The sequence below is a fragment of the Lipotes vexillifer genome, unplaced genomic scaffold (assembly GCF_000442215.2).
Source record: "Lipotes vexillifer unplaced genomic scaffold, Lipotes_vexillifer_v1.1 scaffold2083, whole genome shotgun sequence".
NCBI lineage: Eukaryota > Metazoa > Chordata > Mammalia > Artiodactyla > Lipotidae > Lipotes > Lipotes vexillifer.
In genome coordinates, this window is record NW_006797716.1 from 292,878 (window position 1) to 315,631 (window position 22,754).

The following is a 22,754-nucleotide window of genomic DNA, read 5'->3' on the forward strand; positions in this document are numbered from 1 at the left end:
CCCCCTTTTTTTTTTTTTTTTTTTTTTTTTTTTTTTTTTTTTGGTCTCTTCTAAGCATTGAGCAGATCTAAAACTATTACAGAATAAGTTTGTTAAAACTTTTAAACTTCAATCACTTCCTTTCTAACTTCTTTGATGTTGTTGTCATGTACTGTAGTTCTATCTTGTTTTAGTTTTTACACCAGATACTATTATCGTTATTATTATTTTATAGTCAATAGTTATTTGGACTTCCTATATATTTGGCTCATTGTTTTTTAATTTTATCTAGTGCTTTCATGTTCTGTGACTTTTTGTTGCCTAAATTTTCTTTAGTGGGAATCTGGTGGTGGCAGATTAAGTTTCTTTTAGTTTTTGTTAACCTAAAATACCTTTATTTTACCATTATTTGCAACAGATATTTTAGCTGGTAATAGAATTCTAAGTTCACAGTTATTTTCTCTTAGCATATTAAAGATATTACTATATCATCTGCTTTTCACTTTTGCTTTTGCAAAGTCTGCGATCAACCTAGCTGTGATTTGTTTTAAGGTAAGATTTCTCTCTGGTTGCTTTTCAGATCTTCCCTTTGCCCTTGGAATTTTCTAGTTTTACCATCATGTTTCTAGATAAAGCTTTCTTTTTAACTTCTTACTCATTTTCTCATTCTGTTGTCTGCTTAACATCAGCAGACAAAGAGGAAGGAAAAAGGACTTTACATTTTTCATGCACCTAAAACATGGCAAACATCGGAAGATAGTATTTTTAAAAAATCAGCAAGATGTTTCCCCTGTCTTCAGTGAGCTTGCAGCATAGTTGGGAGCATAAGATGGCATCTCTGTTGAGTATTTACCAACAGTATACTGTGGAAGGTACTAAGTACGAAATCAGTAGTTTGGATTTAATGTAATCTTAAATGGAAGGCAGAGGGATCAGTGCAGGTTATAGCTGTTAATGAAGATATTTTGGAGAACTTGAGACTTGAGTTGTTTCTCGACTGCTGTGATCTGGGGGATTGGGCTTTTTCTGAAGAATGAAAATGAACTGAACAATGTTTTTCATAACACAGCTGATGTGGGGTGTATAGAGAAAGGAACAGTTCCTGATTTGGTGTTGAAAACTTTGTGTAGACCTTGTATAGAATATTGGAGATTATGTCTTGTATATACTTGTCTTGTATATTACTTTGTATATAGAAACTTGTATATAGAAACTTTGTATATAGAAACTTTAAAATGGTATTTTTGTTATAAAAACTTGGTCATTGTCAGGAGGGCCATTATGTTATGTATTCAAGTATTATTTGAAGTATTACTATAGAGACTGTAAGGAAAATCTTTAAAATTTCTCAGCTTACTCTCAAAAGTAATTGGGATTGGATTTTGATGCACTCAGTCTGCTTTGTGTGAAAGTATGCTTTTGATAATATATTGTCTTCTGTTTTAGGGGTCAATAAATGTTCAATATGTAAAAATTTGTTCCATTAGATAAGCTTTCCTATAAATGAGATTTTTATATATTTTTGACTCTCAGCAAGTATTTAAATTATATGATTAAAAAGTAATGTTTACTTGCTATGAAATTTCACTATAGTTCAAGTATATGAAATAGCTAGGTCTCATTTGAAGGGAAGTGCTATTTATATTTTCTTTTCTAAAAAAGAATTAATTGTGTCTGTATGCTCTGAACTTTTTCAGGATTGCAGTACCATAAAGTCTACTGGGAACACTTGCAAACAGCTAACTAGGAAAAGGGCACCAGCTGCTTGAAGAATACCTGCTAAACTAAGGAGAGTTATACCTAGCATCTGCCTAGCATCTAGCTAGGAGTAATCGAACAAAATAACTTTCTTCACAACCTATAGTTTATTGATTTTATGGGGAGGGAAATTAGAAGAGAGAGCATTAAAAGCATAATGGCATATTGAGCTACACCAGAATGATAATTTTGGAACTCAAATGAATTCAGAAGTCTGAAAAGTAGATGAATTTAGCTTATAATGTGGGAATTTCAAGTTGCTTTAGAAATGGACTTGGTCCATATCTTCCAACATATCTATGTATTGTGGTTACACAGGCCTATCATAAATAAACAGAAATATTGGGTATGATTGTATTGCTACTCATAGGTTTTCATTATTTGTCTCTGAAAATATGTACGGATTGGTTATCAGTCATCAGCAGTCATTTCTTGAACTCTTGGTTGATGCAAGGCACTGTGCTATGGTGGATACCAAAAGATTTAGAATTATGATCGTGCCTTTGAGGAACTTACTATCCCGTTAGGCAAGTAGAACTGATGTTGAATTCTCAGCTTCACCATTCGCACATTTTGTGGTATGGATCAAGTTACATAGCACGTCTAAATTTGTTTCCTCATCAGACTATTTATTCTGAAAAGATTACATGAGTCAGCACACAGAATATGTGTAGCACTATCTGTGATATATTTTGGGAGATTAGCCACCCAAATTGCAGTATGATATTGCAATCCTGAAAAAGTTCAGGGCATACTTTAAATCTTTCTGTTAAGAGACATTGATAGGTGGAATTATTTTGGTATAAATAACTTTAAAATTCCTCAAAGATGAATACTGAAGGTGATGTAGAAGACAGCTTTAAATTAATAAAGATAAAGCAAAGGAACTTGCATTTTTTTAGTTAATACTGTGCATTTCTTTAGGTACCTTATATCACATTATTTAACTTAATCACCTTGTATAAACACTGAAAACAAGAGGTTTTGGAGAGGACAAGTTTAAATTTGATCCAATGGTGTAAATATCAAAGAGTGACTAAATAAACATAGGTAGATCACCTTGCTTTTTGCATTCTCAGCAAGCTCTTACATTCTTGATAAATTTCAGAGTTGTATGAAAATAATAATTATGTAATTTGGGGTAATTTTAAATGTATCAGAGGAAATCAATATATAAAGAAATCTTAATGAATTCTTAAGCAGTCTGCGTAATATCATGTTTTATTGCATATCTTTCATGATTTCTTTAAACGTTTTGTCTATCCTTTAAATCTTTACATATTACACAAGAAGTTCAAGTAAAGCATTTACCTTACAGGGGGTCCCCTTACCTAACTTCTCCCTTCTGATTTGATACATGTTTAAACAAAAGTTTTTCTGAGTAAAATGTACTTTGTTCTTTCCAGAGTAGGTAGTGTTAAATTATGAAAAAATCAGATGACTAAGAAAACCTTAATCACTGTGTTGGGAGTGGGTAGGGAAGGTTGAGCTAACAGTTCTCAATCCTGTTTGTACTTGGTAATCACCTGGGAGACTGTTAAGAAACGTCCAGATTACTGTTCCCCACGTTAGCAAATAAATGAAGATCTCAAGGGTTGAGTCCTGAAAAATCTGTCATTCTTCAAAGCACCAATACTCCCTACCCCAAGTAGGAAGAACCTGTTCTCAAAGCATCAGCCGCCTCAGCACACCCTCAGCTGAGCTCCTCCCTAGCAGTCTTTGACTAGGTCCTTCCCCCACTCTTTTGGGTGGTGGGTTCAGTGTATTTGTAACGCCTCTTTTTTTTTTTTTTTAATTCTCATTTATTTATTTGGCCGTGCCGGGGCTTAGTTGCGGCACGTGGGATCTTCATTGCCGCATGAGGGATCTTTAGCTGTGGCATGTAGGATCTAGTTCCCTGACCAGGGGTCGAACCCGGGCCCCCTGCATTGGGAGCCTGGAGCCTTAGCCACTGGACCACTAGGGAAGTCCCTGGAACCCTTCTACATGAGCTTCAGATCTCATGAGGGGAATGAGCAGTAAATTTCAATTTAAGGAAGCCATTTATAAGTCCAGTTTACTGCTTGTTTCCCCAGTAAGAAAATTCTGAGATCATCTCTTTTATGGAAATGAGTTAATGACATTAAATTGTGTTTTTAAAATATTGGAAAATTTAAAAGGTACCAATTTAAATAAGCAGTTATAAATTTTTGTTCTTCAGGAAGTCAGTACCAAGTATGTTATGAAGCATTGGAATATTTGAATACACACGTGTGTGCACATTTGTATATTGAACTGACTGTTCTACATAAGTCATTAATACTTTCACTTATATAACACATTTTTGCTATATTATTATTATCTTACATTAAATGGATTCTTGGCTTAAAATCTAATCTGTTACATTAGTTAGTGAAAATAGTCTCTTATCCTTCAAAACAATTCATTTGATGAGGATTCTGTTAATATGAAATTTTTTTCTTTAAGGAGATATATATTTAAAATGATATCCTTGCTTTATTTAATTTGGTTTGGAAAGTTTAAAGTCATTTGTACTGTAAAAACATTTTTTTAAACATCTTTATTGGAGTATAATTGCTTTACAATGGTGTGTTAGTTTCTGCTTCACAACAAAATGAATCAGTTATGTATATACATATGCTCCCATATCTCTTCCCACTTGCATCTCCCTCCCTCCCACCCTCCCTATCCCACCCCTCCAGGCGGTCACAAAGCACCGAGCTGATCTCCCTGTGCTATGTGGCTGCTTCCCACTAGCTGTCTACCTTATGTTTGGTAGTGTATATAAGTCCATGCCTCCCTCTCGCTTTGTCACAGCTTACCCTTCCCCCTCCCAACATCCTCAAGTCCATTCTCTAGTAGGTCTGTGTCTGTATTCCTGTTTTACCCCTAGGTTCTTCATGACATTTTTTCTTAAATTCCATATATATGTCTTAGCATACGGTATTTGTCCTTCTCTTTCTGACTTACTTCACTCTGTATGACAGACTCTAGATCTTTCCACCTCATTACAAATAGCTCAATTTCGTTTCTTTTTATGGCTGAGTAATATTCCATTGTGTATATGTGCCACATTTTCTTTACCCATTCATCCGATGATGGACACTTAGGTTGTTTCCATCTCTGGGCTATTGTAAATAGAGCTGCAATGAACATTTTGGTACATGACTCTTTTTGAATTTTGGTTTTCTCAGGGTATATGCCCAGTAGTGGGATTGCTGGGTCATATGGTAGTTCTATTTGTAGTTTTTTAAGTAACCTGCATACTGTTCTCCACTGTGGCTGTATCAATTCACATTCCCACCAGCAGTGCAAGAGGGTTCCCTTTTCTCCACACCCTCTCCAGCATTTATTGTTTCTAGATTTTTTGATGATGGCCATTCTGACTGGTGTGAGATGATATCTCATTGTAGTTTTGATTTGCATTTCTCTAATGATTAATGATGTTGAGCATTCTTTCATGTGTTTGTTGGCAGTCTGTATATCTTCTTTGGAGAAATGTCTATTTAGGTCTTCTGCCCATTTTTGGATTGGGTTGTTTATTTTTTTGTTATTGAGCTGCATGAGCTGCCTGTAAATTTTAGAGATTAATCCTTTGTCAGTTGATTCATTTGCAAATATTTTCTCCCATTCTGAGGGCTGTCTTTTGGTCTTGTTTATGGTTTCCTTTGCTGTGCAAAAGCTTTGAAGTTTCATTAGGTCCCATTTGTTTATTTTTGTTTTTATCTCCATTACTCTAGGAGATGGGTCAAGAAGGATCTTGCTGTGATTTATGTCATAGAGTGTTCTGCCTATGTTTTCCTCTAAGAGTTTGATAGTTTCTGGCCTTACATTTAGGTCTTTAATCCATTTTGAGCTTATTTTTGTGTATGGTGTTAGGGAGTGATCTAATCTCATACTTTTACATGTACCTGTCCAGTTTTCCCAGCACCACTTATTGAAGAGGCTGTCCTTTCTCCACTGTATATTCCTGCCACCTTTATCAAAGATAAGGTGACCATATGTGCATGGGTTTATCTCTGGGCTTTCTATCCTATTCCATTGATCTATCTTTCTGTTTTTGTGCCAGTACCATACTGTCTTGATTACTGTAGCTTTGTAGTATAGTCTGAAGTCAGGCAGCCTGATTCCTCCAGCTCCATTTTTTGTTCTCAAGATTGCTTTGGCTATTCGGGGTCTTTTGTGTTTCCATACAAATTGTGAAATTTTTTGTTCTAGTTCTGTGAAAAATGCCAGTGGTAGTTTGATAGGGATTGCATTGAATCTATAGATTGCTTTGGGAAGTAGAGTCATTTTCACAATGTTGATTCTTCCAATCCAAGAACATGGTATATCTCTCCATCTGTTTGTATCATCTTTAATTTCTTTCATCAGTGTCTTATAATTTTCTGCATACAGGTCTTTTGTCTCCTTAGGTAGGTTTATTCCTAGATATTTTATTCTTTTTGTTGCAATGGTAAATGGGAGTGTTTTCTTGATTTCACTTTCAGATTTTTCATCATTAGTATATAGGAATGCCAGAGATTTCTGTGCATTAATTTTGTATCCTGCTACTTTACCAAATTCATTGATTAGCTCTAGTAGTTTTCTGGTAGCATCTTTAGGATTCTCTATGTATAGTATCATGTCATCTGCAAACAGTGACAGCTTTACTTCTTCTTTTCCGATTTGGATTCCTTTTATTTCCTTTTCTTCTCTGATTGCTGTGGCTAAAACTTCCAAAACTATGTTGAATAAGAGTGGTGAGAGTGGGCAACCTTGTCTTGTTCCTGACCTTAGTGGAAATGCTTTCAGTTTTTCGCCATTGAGGATGATGTTGGCTGTGGGCTTGTCATATACGGCCTTTATTATATTGAGGAAAGTTCCCTCTACACCTACTTTCTGCAGGGTTTTTATCATAAATGGGTGTTGAATTTTGTCAAAAGCTTTCTCTGCATCTATTGAGATGATCATATGGTTTTTCTCCTTCAATTTGTTAATATGGTTAATCACATTGATAGATTTGCGTATATTGAAGAATCCTTGCATTCCTGGAATAAACCCCACTTGATCATGGTGTATGATCCTTTTAATGTGCTGTTGGATTCTGTTTGCTAGTATTTTGTTGAGGATTTTTGCATCTATGTTCATCAGTGATATTGGCCTGTAGTTTTCTTTCTTTGTGACATCCTTGTCTGGTTTTGGTATCAAGGTGATGGTGGCCTCGTAGAATGAGTTTGGGAGTGTTCCTCCCTCTGCTATATTTTGGAAGAGTTTGAGAAGAATAGGTGTTAGCTCTTCTCTAAATGTTTGATAGAATTCGCCTGTGAAGCCATCTGGTCCTGGGCTTTTGTTTGTTGGAAGATTTTTAATCACAGTTTCAATTTCAGTGTTTGTGATTGGTCTGTTCATATTTTCTATTTCTTCCTGATTCAGTCTTGGCAGTTTGTGCATTTCTAAGAATTTGTCCATTTCTTCCAGATTGTCCATTTTATTGGCATAGAGTTGCTTGTAGTAATCCCTCATGATTTTTTGTATTTCTGCAGTGTCAGTTGTTACTTCTCCTTTTTCATTTCTGATTCTATTGATTTGAGTCTTCTCCCTTATTTTCTTGATGAGTCTGGCTAATGGTTTATCAATTTTGTTAATCTTCTCAAAGAACCAGCTTTTAGTTTTATTGATCTTTGCTATTGTTTCCTTCATTTCTTTTTCATTTATTTCTGATCTGATTTTTATGATTTCTTTCCTTCTGCTAACTCTGGGGTTTTTTTGTTCTTCTTTCTCTAATTGCTTGAGGTGCAAGGTTAGGTTGTTTATTCGAGATGTTTCCTGCTTCTTAAGGTGGGCTTGTATTGCTATAAACTTCCCTCTTAGAACTGCTTTTGCTGCATCCCATAGGTTTTGGGTCGTTGTATCTCCATTGTCATTTGTTTCTAGGTATTTTTTAATTTCCTCTTTGATTTCTTCAGTGATCACTTCGTTACTAAGTAGTGTATTGTTTAGCCTCCATGTGTTTGTATTTTTTACTGCTCTTTTCCTATAATTGATATCTAATCTCATGGCGTTGTGGTCGGAAAAGATACTTGATATAATTTCAATTTTCTTAAATTTACCAAGGCTTGATTTGTGACCCAAGATATGATCTATCCTGGAGAATGTTCCATGAGCACTTGAGAAAAATGTGTATTCTGTTGTTTTTGGATGGAGTGTCCTATAAATATCAATTAAGTCCATCCTGTTTAATGTATCATTTAAAGCTTGTGTTTCCTTATTTATTTTCATTTTGGATGATCTGTCCATTGGTGAAAGTGGGGTGTTGAAGTCCCCTACTATGAATGTGTTACTGTCGATTTCCCCTTTTATGGCTGCTAGTTTTTGCCTTATGTATTGAGGTGCTCCTATGTTGGGTGCATAAATATTTACAATTGTTATATCTTCTTCTTGGATCGATCCCTTAATCATTATGTAGTGTCCTTCTTTGTCTCTTCTGATAGTCCTTATTTTAAAGTCTATTTTGTCTGATATGAGAATTGCTACTCCAGCTTTCTTTTGGTTTCCATTTGCATGGAATATCTTTTTCCATCCCCTTACTTTCAGTCTGTATGTGTCTCTAGGTCTGAAGTGGGTCTCTTGTAGACAGCATATATATGGGTCTTGTTTTTGTATCCATTCAGCCAATCTGTGTCTTTTGGTGGGAGCATTTAGTCCATTTACATTTAAGGTAATTATCGATATGTATGTTCCTATTCCCATTTTCTAAATTGTTTTGGGTTCGTTATTATAGGACTTTTCCTTCTCTTGTGTTTTTGTCTAGAGCAGTTCCTTTAGCATTTGTTGTAAAGCTGGTTTGGTGGTGCTGAACTCTCTCAGCTTTTGCTTGTCTGTAAAGGTTTTAATTTCTCCATCAAATCTGAATGAGATCCTTGCTGGGTAGAGTAATCTTGGTTGCAGGTTTTTCTCCTTCATCACTTTCAGTATGTCCTGCCACTCCCTTCTGGCTTGTAGAGTTTCTGCTGAGAGATCAGCTGTTAACCTTATGGGGATTCCCTTGTGTGTTATTTGTTGTTTTTCCCTTGCTGCTTTTAATATGCTTTCTTTGTATTTAGTTTTTGACAGTTTGATTAATATGTGTCTTGGCGTATTTCTCCTTGAATTTATCCTGTATGGGACTCTCTGTGCTTCCTGGACTTGATTAACTATTTCCTTTCCCATATTAGGGAAGTTTTCAACTATAATCTCTTCAAATATTTTCTCAGTCCCTTTCTTTTTCTCTTCTTCTTCTGGAACCCCTATAATTCGAATGTTGGTGCGTTTAATGTTGTCCCAGAGGTCTCTGAGACTGTCCTCAGTTCTTTTCATTCTTTTTTCTTTATTCTGCTCTGCAGTAGTTATTTCCACTATTTTATCTTCCAGGTCACTTATCCGTTCTTCTGCCTCATTTATTCTGCTATTGATCCCATCTAGAGTTTTTTCATTTCATTTATTGTGTTGTTCATCATTGTTTGTTTCATCTTTAGTTCTTGTAGGTCCTTGTTAAATGTTTCTTGCATTTTGTCTATTCTATTTCCAAGATTTTGGATCATCTTTACTATCATTATTCTGAATTCTTTTTTAGTTAGACTGCCTATTTCCTCTTCATTTGTTAGGTCTGGTGGGTTTTTATCTCCCTCCTTCATCTGCTGTGTGTTTTTCTGTCTTCTCATTTTACTGTGTTTGGGGTCTCCTTTTTGCAGGCTGCAGGTTCATAGTTCCCATTGTTTTTGGTGTCTGTCCCCAGTGGCTAAGATTGGTTCAGTGGGTTCCCAGTGGCTAAGGTTGGTTCAGTGGGTTGTATAGGCTTCCTGGTGGAGGGGACTAGTGCCTGTGTTCTGGTGGATGAGGCTGGATCTTGTCTTTCTGGTGGGCAGGTCCACGTCTGGTGGTGTGTTTTGGGGTGTCTGTGGACTTATTTTGATTTTAGGCAGCCTCTCTGCTAATGGCTGGGGTTGTGTTCCTCTCTTGCTCGTTGTTTGGCATAGGATGTCCAGCACTGTAGCTTGCTGGTCGTTGAGTGAAGCTGGGTGCCTGTGTTGAGATGGAGCTCTCTGGGAGATTAATTAATTAATACTTTCACTTATATAACACATTTTTGCTATATTATTATTATCTTACATTAAATGGATTCTTGGTTTAAAATCTAATCTGTTACATTAGTTAGTGAAAATAGTCTCTTATCCTTCAAAACAATTCATTTGATGAGGATTCTGTTAATATGAAATTTTTTTCTTTAAGGAGATATATATTTTAAATGATATCTTTGCTTTATTTAATTAGTTTTGGAAAGTTTAAAGTCATTTGTACTGTAAAAACATTTTAAATTAAGAAATTACCTATAATTTAAGAACTGTAACATTTTGTGAGCTTGACCGCATAAGTGCCCAGATACTTTACGCTCTTTAAAGATTTCAAGCAAGATAGTGATAGTAATTTACAAGTTAAGGTCAAAGCTGTTATTGCTATAAATATCAGCCAAGTAACTGAAAAGGACATTTTCTGTGTGGGACTTTGACAGAGACTCTCTTGCTTCTATTTTATTGCCATGGTTAGAAGTGTGGCTGTTTATTAGAAGGCAGTTCCCACAGTTTGGGTCAAAAAGACTATAATACCAATTAAATAATAGTGTCTTACATTTTTAAGATCTAACACTTAAAGTGACATCCTGGGAGGATATTTATAATATATACATGTCAGGATAAGTTTATCTCCCTTATGAAAATAATTTATTAACCTAGTAGAAAATGCCAGATTCTTTATCTCTAATTTCTCTATCTCTAATTGCGTCTGAAGTTTGTATATGTAATTGTAGTACTGGTTTTGTAAATCCAGCCCTCGCTTATTCTGATGGTTCTCTCTTAACACAAGCAAACCAAACCTAGCCAAATCAAACTCATAAATGAGGTTCAGTCATGTCTTTTACTGTCTTCTTGTGCATTGGGAATGTGACTCTCGGCATAGCACGTTGGTGAAGGTGTTTCAGAAGGACATCTGACCTGCTGACTTGTTAAGAGTGTGCTGGTAGAAACCCACACGTGCAATCTTGACGGTTCATCAGTGGACTTTGTTACTGTGCAGCCAGAATCTTGTTTGTCTTTTAAAATTCCCTCTTGAGATTTTTTCTTCAGTTTTCTCAGCCGGTAAGCCTTAGCTCAAACCTGGGAATGAGGAGCGTACCTTACCCTTCCAAGAAGAGGTTAGTGCTCCTTTCTAACACCCATTATGCCTTAAGTCCTCAATTAAATCTAGCAGTGTTGCTATTATTCGTTTTTCTCTCCTTGTTTTCTTCTCTTCAAGGCCAGTAATACCTACTTATTTATCATTTTGTCATCAGGGAGTACAATATATTTAGAAGTCCCATTTGGTTGTTGTGAAATGGACTATTTTCAGGATGAGTGAATTTTCAGGAATTGACACTTAAGGGCATATTGAGTATTTTTGGTTACTCTTCTAAAGGATGTAAATGCATTCCTTTAAATAATATGAAAGGATTCTGAATTATGCATTGTGATTTCTTACTGCTTTTTTGTATGTAATGCATATTGGCTCAGTTTCATTTTAGACAGTAACTAACTTACCTGTTTTTCACAAAATCTTAAAATCTTATTTCCTTCAAAGACTTAACAGCAGATTAGTCTCCTGAGGTCTTTTGTTGCTAAGACTTAATTTCCTCTACCCAGATTGTCTGGTTCAAAATGAATTAATATCATGAAACATTAAAACACACCACTCTTCAGTAAAGAGGAAATAATAGTGGCCATACACTGTCTTTCTTATCTCTTTTTTTCTTTTTTTAATCTCTTAATTAACAGAATTCAGTAATATTTCACTTTTCAAGTGGGAGTACAAATTGGAAATTTGGGGTTTGATAAAGATGTAGAACTCTTTATATGACATAATGAAAAACAGGGTGAATCAGTTACTTTATATTGACATAAAAACATTAGGTATTTATATCTGTCAAGAAAGAAATTATTATTACTTTTAATACATTAAGACACCATATAGTAGGTCTTCCTCTTTTGTTTTTCCTTAAGATAAATATTTTTTTTATGTAAAGAGTAAAGTGTTTTTGTGAAGCTGATTATAAAATCTGTTCTATAAAAAAAGTAATATCTAAAATGTAATATCTAAACTTACAAAACAGAAGGTAAAACTTCCTTTATAATCCCAGATCCAATGGAACAGTTTGATGTGTATCTTTCCATAATTTTTTTGTATTAACAGATTATATTTAATTATGTTACTGTTCTGTGGCATGTTATAAGCATATATATCTTCCTTATCCTATTTAACTACTGTAATTCATAAAGAATGCATCATGAATTACTGATCTCAGTCTATTTATGGACATTCAACTTGTATTAGTTTTTTTTATTATAAATGATATTTTAGCAGACATCTTTTTGCTTATTTATCTGGCATTCTTGTTCAGTTAGTTTAACTTAGATACATTTTTGGAAGTGGAATTTTTAGGTTAAATGATATGCAAATATATTAATGTTGATCATTTAAAAGCAATGTGTATGATGCATATGAAGATGTAAACATTACTAAGGATAATCAGTTTTTTAAAAATCTTAAACACCCAGATTAAAAAGCACTCTGGCTCTATTTTGCATTTATTTCATTATTAGTATGGTCAGTATTTTCATTGACTTTATATTTAGTTTTATAAAATTAAGTTACTTTGTTAAAACATCAGCAAAAGGAATAAAAGTGTAAACTAATGAAATCAGTAAGCTTTACAAGTTTTTAACTTGGACTTTAAAATTTGAACTTTTGTTCCAATCCTTGCTCGACTACTTACTGGCCATTTATCCTAGGGCAAACTCTCTAATCTCTCCATGCCAAGTTTCCCCATCTGTAAAATAAAGGTAGTAAAAAAGACCTACTTCATGGGTTTTCTTTCAGTGTTGAGGGGAATAATCCCCTTAAAGCATTTAAAGCAAAGCCTGCTGTGTAGTATGTGCTCAATTAGAAATGGTAGCTAACTGGTACTATTATCATTAAATGGATTAGTGAACAACTTACTTGCCAACTTAAATAATAAGGAATATATTATCTTATGTGTTTATCTACAATTAAGAGCATTAAAGATAACATTTTAGGTTTTGCTTTTATAATATATTAGTCTACTGATCTGGTCACAGATCAACAATTTGGGGTTGGCTGTCAGTAGCGTGCCAGGTCTTCCCTGGTTCCGTTCCTTTAAAGGTTAGGGTGTGGAGGTGTGTGGTGGCAGAGGTATAGTTGGGGCCCAAGTAACAGACTCCTGGTGGTCCAGATTCACTTGCTTCGCCTTTAGCTCTTGAGGACAGAGAGTAAGTCCTCACAGCTTGGCACTTGGTAGGCAGAGTTCAGTGTACGATGAACCAATGGGAGGGTACATTTTAGATAATGGCCAGGTTTGGTTTAGGCTTTGCAGTTAATAACAGGTCTGTACTTTTGTTGAAACCACAGAGTCCTAGGTGAGGTCCCAGCTCTAATGCTACAGGTATTGGATGTAGGAAGAGAACCTGCCGTTTCTTCTATTCCTAAACTTTTAATTGAGAGAAACCTTTGAGGAACTCAGCCTATTAAGACCAAAAAAGAGAATGTTGAGGAGGACAGTGAGTGGAGAGACATATGACTTAAATTGAGTTACTCTTCTGAAGGTTTTTTAAATTACCTTTTTGTCTCTGGAGGATAAAACTCTAGGAATAATAAGAACTTTTTAATATGAAATATTTTTGCAATACTTGAGAGCTCATTTAGGCATCTCCACTTAATCAGACACATTTTTAGTTTTTCCATTTTTTTAAGGAAGTCAGTTGTATATCTTTTTGTGTGTGTTTTATCTTTTTCTTTTTGCATAGGTATTATCACATTTTAAAAACTAGAAATCTTTAAACAGTGAAAAGTCTCATAATTTATCCTTGTCCCCTGTCTGCCCAGGTCCTTATTTCAGTCTATTAAAAATCACAGTATTAGATTTTATGTATTCTCCCAAAATGTCTACAAGCAAATATAAACATATTTTAGTGTTAACTGTTAAATACATATAAACAGCAGATTCTTATTCCCTACTCCCCACCCCCACCATCTTTGAGAAAAGTAGCATATTATAATATGGGTATGCATCTTGCTTTTTTCAAATAACAAGATCTTTCCATCTTAGTGAATAGAATACCTTCCATGGCTGTTAAGTAGTTTGTGGTGTGGAATGTGGTTTGTGGGAAGCATTAGAGTGGTGGATTCCAGCATATAGAGCTTGGACTGCCTGTACTGAGCTGTGATCATCTCTGATTCTGAAATTTTGAACCTAAGGCACATGCTATCTAGAGCCAGAGGAAACTTAAACTGTGAAAATTATATAATGTATGTCTTTGGTATCTATATGATTTTTCCTAAATGCATGCTGAAATTGATGTTTGCTGTTAGAATATTTAAAACTTAAGCTTATGATATATATACTAACTTGGAAGGAATGACATGATCCTGGCTTCATCTTAGATACCCAGTTAATGCATTTTAACTGACTGGCAGTATAAGTACCTACATTTGATTACTATAAACAGTTAGTGCAGTATGTGTAGTGTACATTTTTAAAATAAATTTATTTATTTATTTTTGGCTGTGTTGGGTCTTTGTTGCTGCACATGGGCTTTCTCTAGTTGCGGCGAGCGGGCTTCTCATTGCGGTGGCTTCTCTTGTTGCAGAGCACGGGCTCTAGGCGCATGGACTTCAGTAGTTGTGGCACACGGGCTCAGTAGTTGTGGCTTGCGGGCTCTTGAGCACAGCCTCAGTAGTTGTGGCACACGGCTTAGTTGCTTCGTAGCATGTGGGATCTTCCTGGACCAGGGATCGAACCCGTGTCCCCTGCATTGGCAGGCGGATTCTTAACCACTGCGCCACCTGGGAAGCCCCTAGTGTACATTTTTGTTCTTCCAGGTAAATAGTATCATCCAGATTATTTTTTAAAAATAAAGCATGCATTTGGTAACAGCCTGTGTAGCTAGTGTTTGATAAAGTATATCAGAAACTTATATTTTCTATGGGATTGCATATATGAGTCATGTCATTTCTGTAAGATTAGTAGTCTGATGAATCCGAATATACATAGACAAGTGGATTTAGGATGAAACTTGTAACATTTTCATCTACTGATTATGATGTTTTGAAAATGCTTAGTTAAAACTAATTAAAAGGGAAAATGGTACATATTTCGAATGACTGTGCTAAACATAAAGCCTTTATGATGAATTAGCCATGATACTCAGTTTTCTACTTAAGAGCAAATACTAAGACGCTAAGAAAAACAATTGCAGTTCAATTTTGTATATTCATTCATGTATAAAATGAACACCTGTGTTTCTTTTAAGTTAGAAGAATATCAAATATTTGGAAGCAATGATTGTTAGTGCCATTTAATTAGATATTAGTGTATGTATGAAATATAAATAAAACAATGAATATTATTACTACATAGTTCTAAATTTAAGTAAAATAGAGTTTTGATATAGTCACACTTTTTCTTCCTCTTTAATCTTTTGTTTTCTTAAGATATTTGTGAATATAATTTGACTATTATTTCAATACAAGAAATTCCTTATGCTCAGTGAACTTGAACTTAATTATCTCATGTTCTAGTAGCTCACAAACATAACTTGAAACATACTGAATCCTCTAGTGATAATTTTTAATACTGTTACAGTTGCTGCCTATACACATTCCTTTTATTTTTTTTACTAACAAGTTTATTTTGAAAATTATTTCATCCATTTTTCTAAATTTAAAATGAAAAACAAAAATAAACTTTGGGGGGAGGGGGCAGAATGTGGGCTGTGGAAGTAATTTATAAATTTTTTAGGGGTTTGCTTTTTTTTTTGGTAACTTGTTTCTCATCAGCATGTTCTGTTGCTAGTAAAGACTGTATATATGCAACAGTAGTTTAAGGAATCTTTTGCAATGGTTTTTAAATGAATGTTGAGACTTATTAATTGGCAAACTGAATCATTGTATGATAGTATTTTAGACGGTATATTTGGTGGTAATTTGTGTTTGGAGCTAAGACAAACTCAGTTCAGGTCTCATCTCTTCCACAGTTTATTAGCAGTGTGGACTCGGGTGAGTTGTTTAACTTCTCTAGGCCTTAGTTTCCTCCACTACCCTATATTTTTTCAGGAAAATCTTTAGAGGTAGGTGAGTCTCTACAGTAGTCCCATCTTCATAGTCTGGTCATAACCTACTTTTCCATCTTCATTATCTCTGCTTCCCCTTCCTCCCATATGGCAGAGTATAAATGCATAAATATAATAATTGCATATGGAATTGGAGGGGACCAGAGATTACATTTGAACTTGAACTTGAATGATAATGAAGAGCTTCTCAATGCTGGGAAAGGTTTTATAGGTGGTGCAAAGGCACAAAGAATGTCCAGAGAATAGTATGTATAGAGAGCTGTAGTGGAAGATAATAACAAGGGTTCACATTTTGAAGGGTTCTATTTGCTATACCTTCTGTGCCTTGAAAGATCTTGTATGCTACATACCCTGTATAGTTAAAATGGACAGTGAGAAGTCTCAGAAAATCTTCAAGCTGGAATGTGACATGATCAGATTTGTAGTTTAGGAATAGTGGACTTTTGTCATGAGTCTATGAAGACTGGAAATTGTAGCATTCACTTACCATAGTATTTTAGAAGCTTCATATAAAAAACAAAGATTATATATAACAGTGATGATAATAGATGCTATTAATTTATTTCAACACAGTTGCAAGTACCTACACTGTGTATGGTTTATACTATACAGTTTATAAACATTGGCAATTAAAGACTGTGATTCTGAAGTTACACTATCTTCGAATCCTAACTCCACCATTTATAGCTGTGTGAACTTAAGTCTTTTGAAGTCTCTATTTCCCCATCTGTAAAATAATCTGGTATGGTTATTACAAATAATTAGGATATTCATATGAAGGATTTACCCTGTGATTGGCTCATAATAAGAACTCTGTTGGCTATTTTTATTATTTTTATAATTTCCTGTGTGATAGTATAACTAACCTTATTTTACAGATGAGGAAATAGAACTCAGAGGTGTTAATTATGTTCAAAGTTACATTGCAAATACAAAGCCAATCTTTTAACCTGGGCCTCTGACCCTAAGCCTTGTATTCTGAAAAATGTGCTGCACTGCCAGTCCAAGGCTGAGTCATCAGCAGAGATCGATGAGAAAATATTGCTGGTACTCTTAGGTGTTTAATCAGTCTGCCCAAGAGTTTCTAGGCCCTAGAGATACTACTCTGATATCTTCAAAGTGTGTGTATCCAAATGAAGGCATAAGTGGATATAACAGATAAGTCTATAAAATTATTTTTAATTTTAAAAAGACAGCTTTATTGAGGTATACTTGACATACAATAAACCATATATATTTAAAGTGAAAATTTGATAAGTTAGCATATGTAAACACATGTGAAACCATCACCACAATCAAGATAGTGAACATAATGGTCACTTTCAAAAGGTGTTTCATGCCCCCTGCAAGCCCTCCTATCTCTCCCTCCACCCACCTCCCTACCTGCCAAGCATCAACTAATCTGCTTTCTGTCACTATAGATTAGTTTGTATTTTCTAGATTTCTGTATAAATGTAACCATGCAGTATGTATTCCTTTTTTTGTCTGGCTTCTTTCATTCAACAATCATTTTGAGTTTCATCCTTATTTTACATGTTTCAGTGATTCATTCCTTTTTATCACTGAGTAGTATCCCATTGTATGAATGTGCTACATTGTATTTATCCATTCATCTTTTGATGGACATATGAGTTGTTTCTAGTCTTAGCCTGTTACAGATAAAGCTGCTATGAACATTTGTTTACAAGTTTTTGTATGTACATATACTTTTTTTTTTTTCTCTTGGGTAAAACCTAGAAGTGGTATGGCTGGATCACGTTAAGTGTATGTTTAACTTTTTAAAAATTAAGTGCCAGTTCCTTCACATCCCCACCAACACTTGCAATAGGCATTTAAAAAATTTTGAGGCATTTTAATAGGTGTATAGTGTTATCTCATTATGGTTTTAACTTTCAATTCCCTAATGACTCACGGTGTTGAGCATCTTTTTTGTGTGCTTATTGCCATCCTCATACTTTCTTTGGTGAAGTGACTGTTCAAATCTTTTGACCATTTAAAAAATTGGATTGTTTGTTTTCTTATCATTGTGTTTGGAGAATTCTTTATATATTCTGGATGCAAGTCCTTTATCACTTGTAAGCTTCACAGAGATATTCTCCTGTGCTGTGGCTTCTTCTTTCATTTTCTTAACATTATCTTGAAGACTATAAGTTTTTCGTTTTGCTTAAGTCCAGTTTATCAATTTGTTTACTTATAGATTATGCTGTGTTTAAGAAATCTTGGCCTAACTCAGGACCACAGAAAATTTATCTTTTATTTTCTTGAACATGTTTTGTAGTTTTAAGTTTCATTTTAGGTCAGTGATCCATTTTGAGTTAACTTTTGTATATGGTAGGAGGTATGGATCCAAGTTTATTGTTTGCGTGTGGCTATCCATTTATTCCAGCATCATTTATTGAAAATGCTATCCTTTGTCATTTGCATTGCCTTTGAGCCTTGTGAGGGTTTCTTTGTGGATTCCTTATTCTGTTCCTCGATCTATTTATCTTTATGCCAATACCATGCTGTTTTGATTTCTCTGGTTTTTTAATAATCCTTGAAATCAGGTAGTTTTAGCTCTCTTACATTGTTCTTTTGTTTCACAATTGTTTTGTCTCTTCTAGATCCTCTGTGTTTCCATATGGATTTTAGAACCAGCTTGTTAATTTCTGTAGAAAAGCCTGCTGAGATATTGAATTGGATTTGCATTGAATCTATATATCAATTTGGGAAGAACTGACATCTTTCATAGATTATTTTTTCATTCTGTTAGCAAAATTGCATAGTCTTTAGTACATAAGTGTTTCCTATCTCTTAAAATTTTTATAATTTTGATGCTATTGTAATTGAGTTTTTAAAATTTTTTACTTTCAGACTTTTTATTGATAGTATACAGAAATATAATTTTTAAAAAATGCTGCTCATGTATCCTCCAACCTTCTTAAATTCACTTATTAGTGTTAGGAGATTTTTTGTAGATTCCATCAGATTTTTGCCTAGGAAATCATGTCATCTCTAAATAAAGACAGTTTTTCTTCTTCCTTTCCTGTATGAATGCCTTTATTTTTAAATTAAAAAATAATTTTTTTTCCTGGATTGCACTGACTGGAACCTATAGTATTATGATAAGTGGTGAGTATAACATATAGTATGGCGTTAAGTGGTGAGTATAATATCTTGTTCTTGATTTTAGGAGAAAGCATTTAGTCTTTCACCATTAAGTATAGTATGAGCTGTAGGGTTTTTATAGATATCCTTTGACAGTTTGAGGAATTCCCTTCTATTTCTAGTTTGCTGAGACATTGTTTTTCTTTTTGGTTGGGAATGGATGTAGGATTATGTCAGATTATTTTTCTACATCTATTGAGATGATCATATGGCTTTTCCATTATAGTGTATTATTATGGTGAATTACATTGAGTTTGAATGTTAAACTAACCCTGCATTCCTGTGATAATCCCCACTTGGTAATGATGTAGTATTATGTTGTAGAATTCGATATACTAAAGTTTTGTTTATAATTTTTTTCTATGCTCATAAAGGATAGTGGTCTGCAGTTTTATTTTGTCTGGTTTTGGTATTAGGGGAAAGCTTGCCTCATAGCATGATTTGGAAAGTATTCTCTCTGCAGTTTTTCTGAACAGTCTAAAACTCCATGAAAAATTGGTGTTATTGGGCTTCCCTGGTGGTGCAGTGCTTGAGAGTCCGCCTGCCGATGCAGGAGACGCGGGTTCGTGCCCCGTTTTGGGAGGATCCCACATGCCGCGGAGCGGCTGGGCCCGTGAGCCATGGCCACTGGGCCTGCGCGTCCGGAGCCTGTGCTCCGCAAATGGGAGAGGCCACAACAGTGAGAGGCCCGCATAACGCAAGAAAAAAAATAAAAAATAAAAAAAAAATAAGGCCACAGATGGACTGTTAACAGGATGTATTCTGTGGTGTGTTCCCAATAGCTTGTGTGAGTTGATTGCACCATTCTTCCCTTTATGCCCCATTAGCCATATGGTTGAGAACCCTCTCTCACAAAGAAATTGTTTAGAAAAAAAAAAAAAAAAAAAAAAAATTGGTGTTATTTCCTCATTAAATGTTAGGTAGAATTTACCAGTGAAACTGTTTGGGCCTAGAGTTTTCTTTGTTGGAAGGATTTTAACTTCAGCCTTAATTTCTGTAACAGATACAGAGTTATTTAAGTTGTATGTTTCTTCATGAATGAGCTTTGGTAATTTGTGTCTTTTAAGAAAGTTGTCCATTTGATCTAAATGGTCAAATTTATTGGCATAAAGTCATTTATAATATTCCCTTATATTATTTTAATATCTGCAGCATCTGTAGTGATGCCGTCCTTCTCATTCTTGGCATTAGTAATTTGTGTCTTCTCTTTTTTTTTGGCTACGCCACGTAGCTTATGGGATCTTAGTTCCCCAACCAGGGATTGAACCCAGGACCTCGGCAGTGAGAGTGTAGAGTCCTAACTACTGGACTGCTAGGGAATTCCCTGTCTTCTCTCTTTTTTTCCTGATCAGTCTGGCTTAGAGATTAATCAATTTTATTGATCTCAAAGAATAAGCTTTTCTGTTTTCATTTCATTGATATCTACTTTGATGTTTATTATTTCTTTTATTCTTTTTACTTCGGTTTTAATTTTTCCTTTTTCTAGTATCTTATTTTGAAAGATGAAGTCATTCATTTGAAACCTTTCCTCTTTTTTCATATAGGTGGCTAGTGCTATATATTTTTCCTTGAATAGTGCTTTAGCAACATCCACAAATTCTCATATGTTGAGTTTTCATTTTCTTCAGTTAAGAATAGTTAATTTCCCTTTTGAGTCCTTCTTGCATCCATGGGTTATTTAGGAAGAACGTTATTTAGTTCCAAATATTTGTATATTTTCTAAGGATATTTCTAGTAAGGATTTCTAATTTAACTCCATTGTGATCAGGAAATATATTTTGTATGTATTGCTTCCTTTTCAATTTATTGAGACTTGTTTTATGGCCCAGAATATGGTATATATATATATATATATATATATATATATATATATATATATATATATATATATATATATATATATATATATATATATATATATATATATATATATATATATATATATATATATATATATATATATATATATATATATATATATATATATATATATATATATATATATCTTGTTAAATGTTCCATGAACAATTGAGAATTATTGTTAGATGAATAAATGTCAGTCAGGTCAAACTGGTTGATAGTGCTGTTCAAATCTATTGTAGCCTTGCTGATTTTCATGCCTACTTGACTTATCAGTTCTTGGAGAAGGATGTTGAAATCTCTGACTGAAATTGCAGATTTGCCTGTTTCCCTTTGCATGTCTGTCAGTTTTGCCTCATGTGTTTTGAAGATCTGTTATTGGGTATACAAACATTTAGGATTGAATGATCTTCTTCATGAAATGACTGAGTCTGCATTCCTGGTAATATTCTTGGCTTTTAAATCAGTTTTTTTCTGGCATTAATATAGCTATTCCAGTTTCCTGCCATTAATTCCATCCAGTGTTTTGTTTACTCTCAGACATTGTAGTTTTCATCTCTAAAGACTTTTCGTATAGAATATTTTAGGAAAAATTAATTAACCACTCTGTGTCTTTAATTTCTTCTCTATTAAAAGGACATAATAATGGTACCTATACTATAGAATTGTTTTGAGGATTAAATAAATAAATATATGAAAGTGCTTACAATTGCATGTGTCACAGTGTAAGTTCTGAACAAACATAATCTACAGCTGTTATTCCTACTATTAAGGCTGCCTTTTCAAAAAAGTATCTTTAAAAATCCATAACGTATTGAAACAGAATTTCTTATTGATTTATATCCCCAGGAATTTTCTTGTTTGCACTTTCATATGTCATCCTTAATCTAAATAAACTAGGCTATCATCATATGAAATCAAAAGATACCTCTTTAATTTTGTTTCATTACATTATTATCATGGTTTTGTACTTAGGATTGTGTACAAAGATACAGGTATAGTCTCATTATCATATTTTTCAAATTTAGTGGGTTACAATTCCCAAGTGCCTTAGAATTGTACAATAGTTGTGAGTTGTCAACTGTGCACACTTAGTTTAAATACAGGACATATTGAGAGACTAAACAAATTAGTCGTTTGTTTTTTTATCACTAAAAATTTGCATTTAATGTTTTGTATGAGACCTTTACATATTATCATTTATAGTGGGTCATGTCGTTTTTAGATTGGACAGCTGGCTTTTAAAGGAATGAGAAGACTCAATAGAATCCAGTCAATTGTGTTTGAGACTGCCTACAACACCAATGAGAACATGCTGATTTGTGCCCCTACTGGAGCTGGAAAGACCAACATTGCAATGCTTACAGTTTTGCATGAAATTCGCCAGCATTTTCAACAAGGTGTTATCAGAAAGAATGAATTTAAGGTAGGAAATGAACAAGTCCTACAACAGCTTTTTAAATTGTAAAATTTAAAATCATTTTGCAGTTGTACATGTTACATGAGGTCTGGAAGTTTTTAAGGATATTATACATGAAGTCATGTAAAGAATGCTGCATGATTTACTTCATTACTTTTAGGCAATCCCTATTTGTGTTATGAAAATCCCACTATCCCTGTGAAAGCTATGAAAATGCACTTAGCTTTGAAGCACCAGTTTTCAAAGTGATAAGGCTATATAAACAAATTCCATTGTCCTGTAAACAGCTGCACACTTATGCAACAAAGATAAGTACTTTTCATGTATCACTATTAAGATTTTTCATATGGGAACATATGTATAACTGACTCACTCTGTTATAAAGCAGAAACTAA

The 22,754-nt window shown here is 34.2% G+C and overlaps 1 protein-coding gene across 1 annotated transcript in view; it reads left to right on the forward strand.

Moving 5' to 3' along the window:
- ASCC3 (activating signal cointegrator 1 complex subunit 3) overlaps window positions 1-22,754 on the forward strand; it is a 317,774-nt gene that overhangs the window by 48,795 nt on the left and 246,225 nt on the right. The window contains exon 8 of the mRNA XM_007469886.1: window positions 22,165-22,365. Within this exon, the coding sequence (XP_007469948.1) occupies window positions 22,165-22,365 (201 nt within the window). The remainder of the gene's footprint in view (window positions 1-22,164; window positions 22,366-22,754) is intronic.